At 44.0% G+C, this 19,071-nt stretch overlaps 1 protein-coding gene and 1 pseudogene across 4 annotated transcripts in view; one reads left to right on the top strand and one right to left on the bottom strand.

Annotated features, from left to right (window-relative positions):
* The window catches only part of CD46 (CD46 molecule, complement regulatory protein), a 53,472-nt gene continuing 34,463 nt past the window's right edge, over positions 63-19,071 (top strand). For 2 of the 4 annotated variants that reach the window (XM_021102198.1, XM_021102199.1), the window contains exons 1-5: positions 64-317; positions 8,042-8,227; positions 8,577-8,679; positions 16,825-16,910; positions 18,032-18,229. In XM_021102198.1, coding sequence (XP_020957857.1) covers positions 191-317; positions 8,042-8,227; positions 8,577-8,679; positions 16,825-16,910; positions 18,032-18,229 — 700 coding nt within the window. In that variant the 5' untranslated portion in view covers positions 64-190. 4 annotated transcript variants of the gene reach the window in all.
* LOC110255545 lies at positions 13,014-13,483 on the bottom strand (annotated as a pseudogene).

Genomic DNA, 19,071 nt, shown 5'->3' with positions numbered 1-19,071 from the left:
CGCCCATTGGCTCCGCCGGGCCCTGGAGTCACTCCCTAGAGCCACTTCCGCCCAGGGCGGGGCCCAGGCCACGCCCACTGGCCTGACCGCGCGGGAGGCTCCCGGAGACCGTGGATTCTTACTCCTGCTGTCGGAACTCGAAGAGGTCTCCGCTAGGCTGGTGTCGGGTTACCTGCTCATCTTCCCGAAAATGATGGCGTTTTGCGCGCTGCGCAAGGCACTGCCCTGCCGTCCCGAGAATCCCTTTTCTTCGAGGTGCTTCGTTGAGATTCTTTGGGTGTCGTTGGCCCTAGTGTTCCTGCTTCCCATGCCCTCAGGTAGGAGCCTGGAGAGGGTGTGCGCCCTCGCGGCGAACTGGAGCGGGTTCGCGGGGCAGGCCGACCGGCTCCGAGGGCGGGACGGACTTTGCTGGGTGGCTCCGGGTGGAGGCGCGGGCCTGGGTTCACCCGGGGTCGTGCGGAGTTGGGGTAGAAGGCATGGTCAGAGTGACCTTGGTCGTGCTGTGGGGACCCCGGGAGCGAGGGAGATCCCCTAATGGCCAGCGGGAAGGGCTTGCTTGTGGTTGGCCCCGCTTGGCAAAAGCTTGCGTGGTGTTTCCGGGACTGATCAAGTCCTCGGGAGAGCGCCAACCAGGTGGTAGTGATGAAGGCTTGCTCTTAGCGCCCAGGGGGTGTTGCTAGCTAGGCTTCTGCTGTGCCGTGGGGAGGATTTGCCCAGTGCCCTGCTGGGCTTGGCTGGGGGAGCCCGACCAGGTGTGCATGACAGTGTGCTTTGAGGAAGTGGCCAGCCCAGCCCAGTGTGGAAGGAGGAAGCTTACTGCTTGCTTTATGTGGGCCTGCAGTGCTCAGGTGGGAGCAGGCTCTGGGAGCCTGGGATTTAGAGGGTTGGGAAGGGCACAGGGTGCTTTTTGTAACTAAAGTTAATAGGCAGCTGGTATCCAAGACATCATGGGTATTGATTTCCAGGATGTTCCTATTTTTTAGATTTCTTTTTTTTTTTTTTTTGCAGCAGAGTTGTCTTCCCGTTCTCATTTAATAGACACTATTCAATTCTGTTATGGAATGGCTTTTTGGCCTTGCTTTCATTCTTTCAGAAGGTTAAGAAACATGGGTGGTCAAAGCTCCTGAACAATGAGTATCCTAAGAAACAAACGTTAGGTGTTAATCTGGTTTTCCCCTACAGTATGTAAACTAAACCTGAAACCAACCACTCAGTTTGTTTCGTGTTTCATGGAAAGGGCTTTGAAATACATGTGTTCTAAAAAGATGTGCTTATTGTATAAAACTACAAAAAGGGAAACCATTTTTAGTGCTTTGGTAGATTTTCTCCTGTCCTCATATGCACGTGTGTTTTCACGCCTAAGTTATTTTAGGATCTGTTACACGTACAGTTTGTATGCTGCATTTCCCTTAGCAGCATTCATTCAACTAATACTTGCCTTCTAAACACCAGGTCCTGTACTGGCCCTGAGGAGGGCCTGGTGAGCAATTACATGTCATTCCTATTTGCACGATCCTTATTTCACTATTTGCGTACAGACATGGATATGTGTGGGACTGTGTTTTGCTCACTGTCAGATTCCTGGTGCCAGGCACACATTAGGAAATCAGGTATTTTCTAGATTTCTTGGGAGTGGCAGAGAGTAGCCAAAACGCAATTGCAATGGATATGTTCTGACTCAAGAGAAGTGCCCAGGAGGAGAGGAGCCTGACTCTCTGACAGCGTTTGGCAGGTGCCTGGTGAAAGGGATGAACTTGCTGCTTATCAGACAGGCCTCCTGAGGTCCCTTTGCTTCTGCACTTGCACTTTCCTAGGCCTTGGGGCATAGTCTCCTCCTGCCTCTTGCGTAATCGGTTCCTTTTTATTCTTCCAACTCAGCTGGGATGTTACCCCCTCAGAGGGACCTTCTCTGACCCGCTCTTCCCAGCTCACATCACCCCTGGGGGTCGTTACCTCCCAAACTGTGTTTTCTGTTCTGACGAGAACGCAGAGATCTGGATGGGCTTCTTGTCACACTCTAGGTCCAAATGCCCAAGTTTCTGCCTCAGTGTCAACACTCTTGTATGACTGTCGAGTACTAGAAAACTCGAGGCGGCGTTCAGCTGGGCCTTAGAGCCCAGGACAAACTTCCCTTGCTTCCAGGAGGAAGGTTCTCTAAAGAGCCATGCTTAGGATGGTCTTTGCGTGGTGCCTGAAAAGCTAAGGCAGGGAGTTCCCGTTGTGGTGCAGCAGAAGTGGATCCAGCTAGAATCCATGAGGGCACGGGTTCAATCCCTGGCCTCGCTCAGTGGGTCAGGGATCTGGTGTTGCTATGAGCTGTGGTGTAGGTCGCAGATGGGGCTCAGGTCCCGGGTTGCTGTGGCTGTGGCGTAGGCTGGCAGCTGTAGCTCCAATTTGACCCCTATCCTGGGAACTTCCATATGCCCCTGTTGCGGCCCTGAAAAGTGGGGGAAAAAAAAAGAAAAGAAAAAAGAAAAACTAAGGCAGGGGCAGCTAGGGTCAGAAAGGATCTCTCTTCCCCTGATTGTAGACTCCTCAGGGCTCACCTAACTCCAGTGTTGCTTGTGACGGATCATTTAAAAAGTTTATTTCTAGGTAGCAGGGGTGTAAGTGATGGAACAGCAGTGCTAACAAAAAATTAAAAGGAATTTTTAAGAGAATAATGTTTAGAAGAGGCTTTAAGTGAGAGAGATGAACGCCATTTAAAATAGAGGAGAAGAGAGAAATAAAATGAAGAGGATGTATCATGGAAGGTCCAACTAGGAATGAAGAGGAGGAGAGACAAGGTGAAGTTTAAGGTTGGAAGGTAACATCAGGATAGGTGGGAAACTTCAGTTAGATACAAATGAGAACTCACTATGCTGGGCAGGGAAAGCATGAGGATAAAATAAACATTTCAATGAAGCAGCTCCTGAGAAGGATTTGTCAGCAGGGTTGTGCCTGGGAGGCTTGCCATCTCAGAGGTAGTGCCACAGAAGTGACCAGGCTCATTCCTCCAGAATGAGTCCACTTCGGGGGAAAAAAACCTACAATTTCCCTTTGTGGGTGATCTGCTTATTTTAGATCTATTCTTTGTTCCCAGTGAGAGAAGCCAGGATGACTCAGTGCTTACGGAGTCGTTTCTTAGTTGCCTCACTCCGCTTATAGAGTGCAAGGAGAGCAGTCCTTATCTGGTCGGTTGCTAGGTTATTATCATAACTGGGAGATACTGGGAGAAATTAGGTGGCCAGGTCTTTCTCCAGCGCCGGGAACTTCAACAGGATTATTTAATCTACTTGACCTGACTCCTGGGTCTGCCACCTGCTGGGAATGTATTCTTCAGCAAATGTTGCTTCACCTTACCATGGCTCAATTTGTTTTCCTTAAAGCAGGTGAAATAATTCCTAAGTCATAGGATGATTATGAAGAGTAAGTTGGTTTAAAAGCACCTAAGATATAGTTGGCACAGGTAGTGCTTCAATGCGCTATTTCCAAAATAATTAACATCGGCCCTATTGTTTGTTTGAAACAAGTTGTGGGATCTTTCATCACCATCCTTTAGGAAAAAATATAATCCATAGTATTTGGAGTTCTCCTTTGAGAAGCTTAAAGTATTATTTCTAATCACAGCAGTAATGGAGAAGGGGTTCATAGTAAAATGACAAAGCATAAATATTTTGACATGGAAAATTAAAACCCTGATAAAGGGAAATGTCTAAACCAGTGGAAAATGTCAGGGACACACAAAAGCAGCCAAGAAAAAGTGATGGTTTACAGATGTCTCCGGAGCAAGTGGCTGAACAGTATAGAGAATTTCAATTTTGATCCAAGCGTGTATAGAACGCAGGCAGCTGCGCTCCTTCAGCTCCAGCACTGGGAGCTAGAAATGCAGTGGTGAGTGAGGCATGGTTCTCAAGAAGGATCCAGCCTCATAGGGAGGGTCAGCAATGAACATGTGCAGTATTAAAAGTACTGTGAGATGGAGTTCCCATCGTGGCCCAGTGGTTAAGGCATCCGACTAGGAACCATGAGGTTGCGAGTTCGATCCCTGGCCTTGCTCAGTGGGTTAAGGATGCCGTGCGGCTGTGAACTGTGGTGTGAGCTGTGGTGTAGGTTGCAGACGCGGCTCGGATCCCGAGTTGCTGTGGCTCTGGTGTAGGCCAGCGGCTACAGCTCTAATTGGACCCCTAGCCTGGGAACCTCCATATGCCTCAGAAGCGGCCCAAGAAACGGCAAAAAGACACACACACAAAAAAAGTGCTGTAGGAGAAGTGAGTTGGGCCCTCGTGGGGACACATAGCCTCGTATGCTGAGACCTGTCAATGTCTCAAGGAGGAAGTGGCGTCTGAAGGATGAGTGGGTGGGAGGCGCGCGGAGTCTCTGGTCCAAGCGACGTGGAGCGAGTGCTGCCCAGCAGGTTCCGGAACGCAGTCGGCGATGCGGGGATGCGGGGATGCCCAGCGAGGCTTAGAAGGGTGAGCAGATGTCACGGGTCTGCAGCCACATCTCTGAGCCTCGGGCTTCACAACGGGGCCTCGGGGAGCCGCTGGAGCACCTCTGACCCGGAGGAGCCTCGTCTCGGAACTGAACTGGTGAAAGCTGGCAAGAGCAGCAGTCCGCAAGCGCTGGGGCGATCCAGGGAGGACGCGCGAGTGGCTCGGCGTGGAGGTGGAGGTGGACGGAACACGCGTTTCACTTGTGGAAGACGTGCCTCTGGTTTGCTGGGCACGATGAGTCCGCGGAGGCCACCCTGCGGCCCCTTATGAGGCAGCGTGAGACGGTCCACGGGCAGCTGGGAGGGCAGTGCATTGAACACGGAGCCTCGGCACCCCAGCTGGAGAGCCGGGGTGGAGAGGGATTTGGGGGGCAGCTCTTTTCACACCCAGGGGGACTGCAGAATGAAAGGAGGAGAGTTCCTGGACCAGCCCCCGAGGCACATGGCATTATGCAGCCAGGCGGGAAGGAAGAGCAGCCAGAAGACAGGCTGAAAACCAGGGGTGGGGTGGGGGTTGTTACCTGGAAAGGGAGCTTCCCAGGCCGGAGGCACTGAGGAGAGAGTGACCCGTAGCTGCAGATGTTAGAGCCAGGGTAACCCCAGTGACAGGATGAAGTTACCTAGAATTAATAATGAATTACTCTGCACATGATTGACATGATTTTTATAGGCCTAGAAATGAGTGGAAATTGAGAAAATTGAAGATATCGATGTTCGAACCTCCATTTCGAGGAAGCAAAGAAAGTTTAAAAAGTTGTGAGAAGGGGGGTAGGTTGGTCAGGTGGCATTGAGGTTTCTGTTTTGGTGAGACAGGGATTTTCTGAAGGCAGGGTGTGGGTGTGCTTGCGTCAGAGAATTACTTTAATTTTTGCAAGCAGGTAGAGAGCGCTTGCACGATTTTTGAAAGTGTACGGGAGGTGAGAACCATAGTAAAGAGTATTTCCCTTCCTGAAACTCATCTGGAAAGCGAGGGATTTCAGCCTATTCTATCATATAATGACATCTATTGGTAAAGTATAACATGGCAGCCGAAAAATTATATTGTAAACTGTCCAGAAAAAACTCAGTCAAGATACGATTTTACTGAAGCTGGGAATATTTAGTTTGTAAATCCTCACAGGAAAAAACAAACAAACAAAAAAAACCAGTATTCTGAGCAAGAAAAGAAATTCGATTATAAAAATAAGATATTCGGCTCAATTATTACAGCGTATACAGCTTGTAATCGACTGGTTGCCAAAGCAAACATTCTAAACTGCAGATTGTGGAGTTCCCTTCCTGGTGTGGGGAAACAAATCCGATTAGCATCCACCAGGATTCAGGTTTGATCCCTGACCTCACTCCGTGGGTTAAGGATCCCGTGTTGCCGTGGCTGTGATATAGGCTGGCAGCTGCACCTCCGATTAGACCCCTAGCCTGGGGAGCTTCCATATGCCTCAGATGCAACCTAAAACTCAATAAAATAAAATAAAGTAAAAACTGCATATTATTGAAACCATGTCTTTCATGATGCGTGTTATTGGGAAGAAATACTTCAAGATGGTTGAATGGATTAACCCTTCCTATTGACTGTTTTTTTCCATATACCTCTGCCATCTGTATGTGAGAGTCCTATTAGGAATTCTCTCTTCTTTTTATGCTTTCAAGCTAGTTACCGAAATCAAACACATAAAACAAAGCTCACTCGTATAATTTAATCACATGCATGCTGTTACTTGATGTCATCCCTGTGCTTTCAGGGTATTCTAAAATAATGATGTGCATTTTTTTCTAAAACAGAATTATATAGCATTTCTAGCCCCCCTTTTCTCCCTGTTGTCAAATGAGAATATTTGGGTATTTAGTAAATCTAATGTTGTTAATAAAATTCAATCCTATATTAATCTTCTTTATAAACTGCTTTTTTTTTTTTTTTTTTGCTTTTTAGTGTCGTACCTGCGGCATATAGAAGTTCCCAGGCTAGGGGGTCGAATCAGAGCTACAGCCATGGGCCTACACCACAGCCACAGCAATGTGGGATCTGAGCCACATCTGTGACCTACACCACAGCTCACGGCAACGCCGGATCCCCAACCCACCAAACGAAGCCAGGGATCGAACCCACATCCTCATGCATCCTAGTTGGGGTCATTAACCGCTCAGGCACGACTGGAACTCCCAAACAATGCTTTTAATAAGTCTGGTTTTTTCTTTGTTTTTTGCTTTTGTTTTGCGGCATTTGGTGGAGGAGCATTCCTGTGTCAAGATCAGCATGGCGGAAATGTTTGCCAAATATTGAAACAATTTCAGGGCACGATGTAAATGAAATAGTGAACAGTGTGTTGAAAGAGGAGTTGAGAATTTAGCATATGAGGTGAAAAGAGGGTCACATCTCACTTGTTTAGAGTTCTCTCTTGACCATAGTCTCAATCTGAAGGCCCAGATCCAGAAAGTAAGAAAGAAAAGCTTCCTCAAGGACCAAAGTAGGTGTGTCCTCATTCTCCTTAGACCCTTCACCTTATACGAGAGGCTGCTACATTCCTTTAGCCCTTTAGGACTTGAGGCGTCTCTATCACTTTATTTTACGTAATTGTTCTAACAGATTTGTTAGGTTGTCAAGTGCACTGATAATTGAAAGGAAGAGGACTTGCTTAAGTAGAAATGTTGTTATTCTCGGGAGGAAAAAAGTCCCTTCCCCCAACACCCCCCCAAAAAAACTTAGACGTGAAAAATTCTAAAATAAAAGCAATGTAATAGCTTTGCTGTTGGGATATATTAGGTAAATAGCTCAAACAGCTATTTCAAGGATCTTCTGAGGAATGCATGATCCATTGATCTGTGAAGGAAAATCAAATTATATTTAAAGTGGTATCTAAGAAACCAAAATTTTTTTCCATGTAGTACCATTCAGATATAGGTTTTGATGTTTAAACAATTCTCTTCATCACCGATAGAACGTACAGTTCCCTAATATGAAACGAGTGAAGCAGAGGAATACTCTGCTGCCTCTTTGTTTGGCTTATGAATCCCACAATGCCTATTCACCTCTCACCGTAGCGTGTCTTGAGGACCAGCTGAGTTAAGAGTACAGTACAAAAGAAGGGATAGGATCCCTGACCCTGGGATCTTGCCTTCTGAGAGGAAACGGAGCCTGAGGGACAAGGGATCATTTGTTTCTGTTGGAAACTGTGGAAGAGTCACCCGATTGCCAAATACTATGGAAGGCCCCTTAGCGGAGAGGGGAGTTGGGAAATGAATTTAGAAAAGAGGAGAGAGGGATGCATACCTAAAACATATTTATATTTCAAAACTGAAAACCTTGATCCCGCCTCTGCAGTCTACCACTGGATGGAAGATCAGCGTATTCCCCTGCAACCCCAAAGCTAACCGGTTGTTCTTTCAGCCCCGCGGGGGCTCCACGGCCACCTCCCCGCGGCTGAAAACCCGCGCATGCGCGACAGCCCTTGGCCCGCTTGCATACCTTCCCATGTGTTCTTTTCCGTCTCCTTGAGGCCAGGCCAGAGCCCCTGGCTGTGTTTAAGTGAGAGAAAACACGTTACTTTCATGCGCCTCTTCTCTTGTATCTAGATGCCTGTGATGAGCCACCGAAGTTTGAAAGCATGCGGCCCCAAGTTTTGAATACCACTTACAGACCCGGAGACCGTGTAGAGTATGAATGTCGCCCCGGGTTCCAGCCCATGGTTCCTGCGCTTCCCACCTCTTCCGTCTGTCAGGACGATAATACGTGGTCACCCCTCCAGGAGGCTTGTCGACGTAAGTAAGCAAAACTTTTTTAATTCAAAAAATTTTGTTCCTGCTCTGAGATTTTCACACACTTTCGGGTGCACACTTTGTTACTGAAACGATGGTTTTCTCACGTGAACGTGGGCTTTTAGATAGCAGTGCATTTTTTCAGGCTTGGAAAAATCTCCAGGGAATGCTTTTCTTTCCACTTGGTTGCCTAGGTAAATACGCATCTTCTTTGGCCTTATGATAGGTAAGGAAAGAAAATAGTAAATAATAATATTCCCATGATTTTAAATAAGCCGTATAGAATTTTGAATTGGATTGAAGTTTGTTTTGAAATTGGTGTATACCAATGACTTGGTAATTTTTCTTTCAGGAAAAGCCTGTTCGAATCTACCAGACCCGTTAAATGGCCAAGTTAGCTACCCAAATGGGGATACTCTGTTTGGTTCGAAGGCTCAGTTTACCTGTAACACTGGGTAAGTAAGATGCTCCTTAGAGGAAATAAGGTTACATGTTACTTAATCCACTTTCATTTCACTTCTCTTCTTAAACATTCTCATAAAGTTGGGGGTTTTTTTGTTTTTGTTTTTTTGGTCTTTTTGCCATTTCTAGGGCCAATTCTGTGGCATATGGAGGTTCCCAGGCTAGGGGTCTAATCGGAGCTGAAGCCACCGGCCTACACCACAGCCACAGCAACACACAGTCCAAGCCACATCTGCAACCTATACCACAGCTCTTGGCAATGCCGGATCCTCAACGCACTGAGCGAGGCCAGGGATCAAATCCGCAACCTCGTGATTCCTAGTCAGATTCGTTAACCACTGGGCCACAGTGGAAACTCCAACATTCTAATTTCATTTTGCTTTCTATGTGACAAGTCATATTGTGGCCACATGACTGTTGGGCTTTTTATGGAGACTGAAAAGATATATAATTAAAAGAGAGAAATTTAAATTGAAGGAAAGCAGTATTGTTTAATACGTACTGTATGTAATAGTAAACCTGTCATAAATATTAAAAGTGTGTTTAACAAAAGAAAAAAAAGGAAATTCCGGCTATGGCACAGCAGGTTCAGAATCCAGCATTGTCTCTGCGGCAGCACAGGTTCGATCCTGGCCAGTGCCGTGGGTGAAGGATCTGGCGTTGCCACAGCTGTGGTGTGGGTGGCATCGCATCTTGAGTTTGATCCCCGGCCCCGGAACTTGCCCGTGCTTTCCTACCACAAGGAGAAAAACCGTGTGTTAGTCAAGGTGACTGAATCCTTGACAGCAGAATGCACTCTATTTAAAATGGCCAATTCTCAGAGTTGAAGGACAGCTTACGGAACATGGAGGTAGAATTTTCCATCTAAAGATCATCTTTTTGTTTGTTCGTTTTTTCTGCTGCGCCTGAGGCATGTGGACGCTCCCAGGCCAGGGACTGAATCTGAGCTGGGGCTGCAGTCTGTGCCACAGCTACAGCAATGCTGGATCCTTAACCCACTGTGCCGGGCTGGGGATTGAACCAGCGCCTCCACAGAGACAAGCTGGATGATTAACCCACTGCACCACAGCAGAAATGCCAAAATATTCCTTTGTCAAGGTAATCTGTAAAATGTTACCAGACCACAATTGACCTGCTTAACTTGACAATAATGTTGCTCCAGATCCCTTAGTTGGAAAACCTTACTTTTGAAACTGATACAAAGGAGTGAAGCAGCTCAAAAAGAGGTACTGTCCATTTAATAATAGTCTTTGTTCTACAGGCTCTTTTAATGGTATATATTAAGGATACTGAGTATTTACTTTTAAAAATGTGAACTTAAAGGGTAAATGTACTACACTGTGGAAATGCAAGTGGTTTTTTAATATTTTCTTTGTATCCTGCTACTTTACGCATTTATTTATTCTGACACTGTGTGTATGTGTGTGATATTAATGGTTTTCTGTGTATCATATCCTTGGCAAACAATGATTCTTTTACTTCTTTCTTTCCATTGGAAATATGTTTGTTTTTCTCGCTTAATGGCTCTGGTTAGAACTTCAGTACTATGTTGGATGAAAGTGGTACAAAGCAGCCTGTTCTGGTCTTAAGAGGAGAGCTTCCAGCTTTTCACCATTGAACGTATTTGCTGTGTATTTTCGTGTATGGAGTTGATTACATTGGGGCAGTTTCCTTCTGGTTCTAGGTTAGGTATTTTTATCATGAAAAATATTTTGTCAGATGCTTTTTCTGTGTCAGTTGAGGTGCTTGTGTATTTTTTTTCTTCCTTTCCTTCTTTTGATGTGGTCTATTTCGTTGATTGATTTTCATTCACATGTCGAGCCACCCCTGGCATTCTCGGGAGAATTTCCCCTTGATTGTGGTGTTTAATCCTTTCAATATGCTGCTGAATCGTTTGCTGATATTATGCTCAGGATGTTTGCCTCAGTGTCCTTAAGGGTTATGGGTCTGTAGCTTCTTGTAGTGTCTTTGTCTAATTTTGCTACCGTGGTAATGCTCATTTCATAGAATAAATTCAGAAGACTTCCCTCCTTTTTGAATTTTTTTGAAAAGTGGGAATTGGTATTCCTTTTTTAACTATTTGGTAGAATGAGCCAGTAAAAGCATGAGATCCAGGACTTCTTTATTGGGAGACTTTTGATTACTAATTCAATTTCTTTATTAGTTATAGATCTATTCAGATGATCTGTTTTTTGTCATTAAATATTGATAGGTTTTGTGTTTCTAGGGATGTGTTCATTATACTTCGTTTGTCCATTTGTGGCATGAAATTATCCGTAGTACTCTCATAATATTTTTATTTCTGTCAAAGCAATACTGATGTCCCTACTTTCTTTTTCTGATTTTAGTAATTCGAGTCTCATCTTTTGTTTTAGTTCATCTAACTGATGTTCTGCCAATTTTGTTGCCCTTTTCATTGATTTTCTCTGTTGTCTTTCCCATTTTGTTTATCTCTGCTCTAATCTATCATTTGCTTCCTTCCGCTAGCTTTAAGTTCTTTTTCTGATTCCCTAAGTTGTTCACTTTGTTGTTTCAGAGCTATCATTTCTTTGGGGTTTGTTTTTTCTTCAGCTAAGACAGCAGATGATTTATTGCATGTATGTTACATTCGGCCACAGCTGAGAACAGAGCTAGTCTCAAATGTCACAGGTCCAGGACAAAGAACCAAAGGGGACCATTTTGATATGAGCAAGGTGGATCAGAGTGGCAAAAGATATTCTAGATCCATGGAGACAAGTTCTAGACAGAAGACATGTAGTTCAACAAATTGCGCCAGCGTGCCTGGCCTCTTTCTGCTCCTGTGGCTTCCATGGGTGTACATGGAACCTCTGCTTCATCTTCTTCCTTTTGTGATTCAGCCTGCACGTTCGCTTCCTCCTCCGCTTTGCTCTTATGGCTCAGGGGTTTCTCAGAAGATGGTACTAAGGCCACGAGCCGTCTTTTCTTTTTTTCAAATTTTTCCTTCGTGTGATAATCGTCTTTTTTTTTTTTAAATTATGACTGCGCCCACAGCATACAGAAGTTCTTGGGCCAGGGATAGAATCCAAGCCACAGCTGGAGCAACACCAGATCCTATAACACACTGCATCCAGCTGGAGATCGAAGCTGTGCCTCTGCAGCAACCTGAGCCTCTGCATTTGGGTTCTTAACCTACTGTGCCACAGCGGGAACTCCTATCATTTCTTAATGTAAGCATTCATATTATAAATGTCCCCCTAGGCACTGCTTTTTTTTGCATTCTATTCATGTCAAAAGTATTTTCTAAGTATCTTGATTTCTTCTTTTGCTCATTAGTTGTTTAAAAGTATATGATTTAATTTTCACAATTCTATGAATTTTCCAGCTTGTTTTGATATTGATTTTTTACTTCATCCTGATGTGGTCAAAGAGGATACTTTGTATGATAGTATCTTTTAAAATCTATTGATTAAGATTAATTTGTGGCGTACTATAATTATAGCATTAATTATATATTCTCTATTGTGTAATTAATTATATTTTGAATAACAATGATTTATTAATTTTTCTTTGTGTATTTATTTTTTGCTTTTTTTGGCCACAACTGGTGGATAAAGGATTTTTGGTGGACAGTTTTTTGGTTTTTCTTTTAGTACTTTGCATATATCAGTCCACTGTCTTCTGGCCTCTGAGTTCCTGATGGCACATCTGCTGATAATCTTAATTAGGCCCCTTAGATGTATGTGATGGTTGACTTTTCTCTTGCAGCTTTCAATATTTTTTTGTCTTTGTCTTTTGAAAGTTTATTGTATGTGTCTTAGTGTGGGTCTCTTAGAATTTTGAGCTTTCGGCATATTTACATTTGTCCCTATTCAAGTTTGGGAAGTTTTTAGCCATTATTTCTTCAGGTGCTCTCTCTGCTCCTCTCTGTTGTCTCCTTTGAAGGGCTCCCCAGGATATATATTGGGCTGCTTATTGGTGTCTCACAGGTTCCTTAGGCTCTGTTCACTTTTCTTCTATCTTGCCTCTTTCTGTTGCTCAGGGTCAATAATCTCCATCACCCTGTCTTCAGTTTCACCAATTCTTTCTTCTCAAATATGCATCTCATCCCTCCAGTGAGTTTTTCATTTCCATTATTATACTTTTCAACTCCAGACATTCCTTTTGGATTCTTTTTTAGGTTTTGTATATCTTATGGACATTTCTGTTTTGTTCACACATTGTTGTCTTGACTCTCAGCATTTTTTCCTTTAGTTCTTTGTGCATCTTCATGACGGTTATTTTTCCTTCACGTTTTATTGAGGCTCCAGGGCCATGGGGTTTATGCATGAGGCCACCCTATGGACAAAACAGGAGCTGGTGGAGAGGATTATTTGAACTTCTTCTTGGGGCACAGGTTGTTGATTTGGCCACACCTCTTTTGGGGACAGTTGACAGCATGGGGGTACAGGTGCATATAACACTTGAAGCAGATCATGTACTTCTGGGAAAGCTGGAAGAGGAGAGGCTTGATGATACCACCCTACAGGCAAAGCACCACCTACAGGATGGATTCTTTCTGGATGTTTCCATCTGAGAGAATATGGCTATCTTCAGTTGTTTGTCTGCAAAATCAGACTCTGCTGGTGAGGCAGGAGGCCAGGCATGTTTTTTTATTTTGGCTTCAACGTTGTCGGTGGTGACACTGAGCTTGACCCCGAGGGTAATGGTCTTGCCCTCAGAATCTTCATGAAGATCGTCATAAAGACACACGCATCTCTGTGTCTGCTGGTTGGCCCCTTTGTTGAAGAAAAATAGGAAGGCAGAACCAGCATCTACCAACTTCCCCTGGGAGTGCCTTCACAAGCCATTGATTTACTTATTTATTTATTGTCTATTCTAGGGCCGTACCTGTGGCATATGGAAGTTCCCAGGCCAGGGGTCTGATCGGAGCTACAGCCGCCAGCCTACGCCACAGCCACAGCAACTCAGGATCTGAGCCAGGTCTGCTACCTACACCACAGCTCACAGCAACGCCAGATCCTCAACCCACTGAGTGAGGCCAGGGATTGAACCCGCAACCTTATCATTCCTAGTCGGATTCCTTAACTGCTGAGCCACAACAGGAACTCCACAAGGCATTTATTTTAAAGTCTTTTTCTATCAATTTGTCATGAGGTCTCCTTCAGAAATACTTCTGTTGATTTGTTTTATTCCCCTGAACAAGCCATACTCTCCTTTCTTGTTTCTTCGTATGCCTTGTGATTTTTGTTGTTGTTGTTGAATTGAACATTTGAATCTAATAATGTGTTAACTGGGAATCAGATTCTCCCCATTTTCTAGAGCTTGCTGTTTTATTGTTTTTTTTTTCTCTTTCTTTTTAGGACCACACCTGCGGCATATGGAAGTTTCCAGGCTAGGGGTCGAATTGGAGCTGGAGCTGCCACCCTGCACCACACCCACAACTCAGGATCCGTGCCGCATCTGTAACTTATGCCACAGCTTGTGGCAACCCTGAATCCTTAACCCACTGAGTGGGGCCAGGGATTGAACCAACATCCTCGTGGACACTATGTCGGGTTCTTTACCTGCTGAGCCACAATGGGAACTCTTCTTCTTCTTCTTCTTTTGAATATTGTATGATGTGTCTGTGTTGAGGGTTGGCCTGAAGTTCATCTCAGGTTTTTTCTGAGCCTTTCCCTGAGCATGCTCAATCGTTTTCTAATTTTTTTTCCCACATAGCAGTTGTTTTTGATTATCCTAGTGTTTAATATCTGGCACCTGATGGTGAAAAAAGGAAAAAGGAAAAGGGGAGCAGTAGGTGCTGGATTTTAAACCCTTTGGAAGTCACTTGGCCAGTGTTGAAGGAGCTTTTGCAAAATTTGGGGGAGGTCTGATGACAATGGCTGCCCACCTCTTTCTCCTTCTCTGTGATCAGAAGCAGCAATCGATTATAGGAGCACAAGTCCCTGCTACTTGGAGAGCAGAGTCCCTCTTGCTGACCCTGGTACCCACAGGCTACTTTAGCGACTCCAGGAGCACATGCACAGGTGTCTGCTGGGGTGAAAGAAGGGTCGCTGCCACTGTGCTCAGAGCTCAAATTGGCCAGGGATCAAATCAAGCTGCAGCTGTGACCTACACTACCACTGTAACACCACCAGATCCTTCACCCACTGCACGAGCCAGGAATCAGACCTTTGCTGCCATAGAGACAATGCCAGATCCTTAACCTGCTGCACCACGGCAGGAACTCCTGTAGCCTGCCCTGGTAACACAATAAAGAGAGAGAGGTATCAAAGCAAAATTGTAAATGAAAATAGAATCATTCGCGATGATTACAACGCGAGTGCAGAAGGAGGAGAGTGTACCATGCAGTGAAATCATCAGGGAAGATTTCAGCAAGTAGCAGTGTTACCCGCCTGGGTTCTTGACCTTTTTTAATCAAGAAAAATTGATAAGAGGTCAGAGAAGAAATTCAGGCAAGGCTTTATTGGAGCCCTTGCTATAGTAAGAAGAAGCGAAAACAAACGGGTTCCCTTGCCGAGGGCTGGGCAAGCTGGTCCTTTATATGCGGCAAGGCAGGGGTAGGTCCTGGATTTGGGCCAGAGCGATGGATTAGGTGGTCTGCCCACCCTTTGGTGCTGCTGTGTACAGAAGACTGTGTAGTCCCCCTGGTTCTGGTCCTGACATCCTGCTTTTGCTCTTGGCTCTTCAAAAGTGTCAGTGGGGTTTTTAATTTTTTTGTATCTTCTTGCCCATAATTTGTTCCAACTGTGCATGTATGCAGTTATTTTTAGTCCCTTAGCGTTTCTTTGTATTCTGTTGCTGGAGCTGTTTGTCCAGGTGCACGCGTTACAGTCACTGCAGCAAAAGGTCCCAGGTCTCAGGTCCCAGGTCCCAGATCCTGGCCTGTCTCAGCTGCTGTTAGGATACAGGCTTACCTGGGCGAAAGCATAGGTGTGGTTCAGACCTGCAGTAAAGCACGTCAGATGAGTTTCACACACATGTTTATACTGTGCTGTAGTGCAAATGTCCAACAGAATTATGTCTGAAAAAGTACATACCTTAATTTTAAAATACTATATTGTTAAAAAATGTTAACCATGCATGATCTGAGCCTCAGAGAGTCCTGGTAATAACGTTAGAGATCCCTGATGACAGGTCACCAGAGCTGATACGGTAATAGTCATGACATTTCAAATATGTGAAGTTTACCAGAGTGTGGCAGGAGCTACAAAGTGAGCAAAAACTGTTGGAAAAATGGCACAAATAGGCTTGCTCAATGCAGGGTTGCCAGACACCTTCAATTTATTAAAAATCAAGTAAAGAGCAATAAAATGAAGTGTGCCTGTATTCTGATCTAAAGAATATTATTAATAAGAGCTCCCACTTACCTGTACTCACTGTGTGGCAGAAGCTAACTCATCCAGTCCTCAAAACCAACCTGTGAGGTTTCATCTATTAGCTCTTTGACAGAGATGAGGAAACCGAGCAAGAGAAACAGTAAGGGGCTGGCCCAAGCCCGACTCGAGTAAGAAGTCAGTCCTCGAGCCGGAGGTGAATCCAGCAGGCAGGCTGCAGGGCCTGGGCTCCCCGCTCGGTCCTTACAGAGCAGAGTGGCGTGAGCAGAAGCGTAGAAGTGAATGTGTTGTCCATTTCTCGGAGACAGGCAGGAGCCACGCCAACCGGCATGACGGTAGTGTAGACATTTTGCTGTCGGCCCATGTGCGTTCACATGCAGAAACTCTTCTTTGATTAAGTTGCAGATTTGATTATAGCACTTGCATTCTATTTTGCTTAAGGTACTTCTCCCTCAACTTACTAGAGTGCAGAAAAACAACCTTAGGAGTTCCCGTTGTGGCTCAGTGGTTAACGAATCTGACTAGGAACCATGAGGTTGAGGGTTTGATCCCTGGCCTCGCCCAGTGGGTTAAGGATCTGGCGTCACCGTGAGCTGTGGTGTAGGTCGCAGACGTGGCTCGGATCCTGCGTTGCTGTGGCTGTGGCGTAGGCCAGCGGCTATAGCTCCGATTCGACCCCTAGCCTGGGAACCTCCATATGCCACAGGAAGCGGCCCAAGAAATGGCAAAAAAAAAAAGAAAAAGAAAAAGAAAAAGAAAAACAACCTTAGAAAATGGTTTTCATTACCGTGACCCTCTTGCAGCTGCTGAAGAACATAGCACTTTTCTTTTCTCTTTTAGTTTTTACATAATTGGAGCCGAGACTGTGTATTGTCAGGTTTCTGGGAATGTTATGGCCTGGAGTGAGCCCTCCCCGCTATGTGAGAGTAAGTATCTCCTCCTGGAATACAGAGCAGCAGGTCTGCAGCTCTCATCCTCGGGACTCCTTTATGCTTTGAAGTTAACACAGGCACCAGTGAGCTTTCTTTATATGGGTTATGTCTATTAATATGTGATATATTGGAATTGAAAATGACAAGTTTTTAAAATAGTTATTCATTTTAAAGAAGAGTAAGCTCAATACTCATTAATACATGCTACATATTTTTTTTTTATGAAAAAGCAGACATGTCTGAAATAGACTAGCGGTATTGTTTTACATTTTTTCAAATTTCTCCAGTATATGGCTTAAAGAAAGATACCTGAATTTGGTCTTTGCAAAATCCCTCAACTTATAGCCTCTGGAAAATTTCACTGTACGTTGGTAAGAATGGAAGTGAAAAGTGACTGTAAAACTTGGCGTTAATGTGAACAACTGATTGAGGGAATAGATACATTTATAAATTATGAAGCGTTTCTCAACCAGCACTGAGTTCTGTTTTTTATCATAATCCTATAATATCATTAAAGTGTCAGCATCTAAGTGATGCGAAAAAACTTAGCATGGCCTTGCAGATAAATGTATGTTTTTTCATGTAGGTATTTAATAGAGTTATTTAAGAAAATGAATTTTATTCTAAAAGTTCATTTCTTTTGTGTGTGTGTGTGTGTGTGTGTGTGTATTTTTGTCTTTTCTAGGGCTGCATCCTTGGCATATGGAGATTCCCAGTCCAGGAGTCTAATCGGAGCTGTAGCCGCTGGCCTACACCACAGCAACACCAGATCCGAGGCATGTCTGCGACCTACACCACAGCTCACAGCAATGCTGGATCCTTAACCCACTGAGCGAGGCCAGGGATCGAAACCGCAGCCTCATGGTTCCTAGTCCTATTCATTAACCACTGAGCCACGACGGGAACGCCTAAACATTCATTTCTACATTAATGGTTTGAATTTAGGATAATTCATTTTCTCAGAAACCTTCTAAATGGATATTACATTCACAACTACCTTATAGAAATCATATGTTAATGAACTTATTGAAGGCAATTCATAGGACTTAACTAATGCTGGTTACTCTTTTTTCTTCCCTTTTCTCTTTCATGTCCTCCCTTTTTCCCTTTTCAAGAGATTTTGTGTAAACCACCTGGCGAAATTCCAAATGGAAAATACACCAATAGCCATAAGGATGTATTTGAATACAATGAAGTAGTAACTTACAGTTGTCTTTCTTCAACTGGACCGGATGAATTTTCACTTGTTGGAGAGAGCAGCCTTTTTTGTATTGGGAAGGACGAGTGGAGTAGTGACCCCCCTGAGTGTAAAGGTAATAATATTTCCATTTATTTTCTTCTTCATTTGTAACTACTGGGGGTAACACTTGATAAATAGTTTCCCCTACAAGTAAAAGCAGCTGTGCTGTATGTGCTTGCTTCTGATAAATTGGTTTCAAATATGATTCAATATCAGCCAGATCAAATAAAAATACTTCTAGTTGTAGAGTTTCACACGTTTCACCCCACATTCCAGTTTATATATACTTTGTTTATGCATGAGTTAGGGTATTTTCCATGAAAGCATCAGAGAACTCAACCACACACTTGTAAACATGAGAAAGTGTTATCTTGTATTATAAGAAGTCTGAGAGTTTTGGCTATCGGAAGTGGTAGATTAAATTGCAAAAGACTAACTGTTTCACAGATATGATTGATAAACTCTGGACAATCTTATTTAAAAAACAATATTTAAGGCATTAGAACATGGTCAAAAGCAGGGAGACACTGGAAAGGTTTTGAATCTTGAAAGAAAGGAGCCACTGTATAATAGTAAAATATTTACTCTTCTCAAGTTAACACACAGTATTCTCTGATACCATATTCTAGGCAATAAGATAATTTTTAACAAGTTTCAAAGAATGGAAATCATTCAGAGTGTATTATATGGTCAAAATGAGATGAATGTAGAAGTCAAAACAAATAATCTAGAATGTTCTCAAATATTTGAAAATTACGCAAGACCTTCTAAGTCATGAATCAACATCAAAGTAACAAGAGAAACTAGTGCTTTGAATATACTAAAAATAGAAACAATGTAATGAAAATATCAAAACTCCTGGGATACAGCAAAGGCATTGCTTAGAAGGATATTTATAGCAGGAAATACTTGTTA

This window comes from Sus scrofa, chromosome 9, assembly GCF_000003025.6.
Source record: "Sus scrofa isolate TJ Tabasco breed Duroc chromosome 9, Sscrofa11.1, whole genome shotgun sequence".
Lineage (NCBI taxonomy): Eukaryota > Metazoa > Chordata > Mammalia > Artiodactyla > Suidae > Sus > Sus scrofa.
This window is presented reverse-complemented; position numbering and strand designations above follow the sequence as displayed.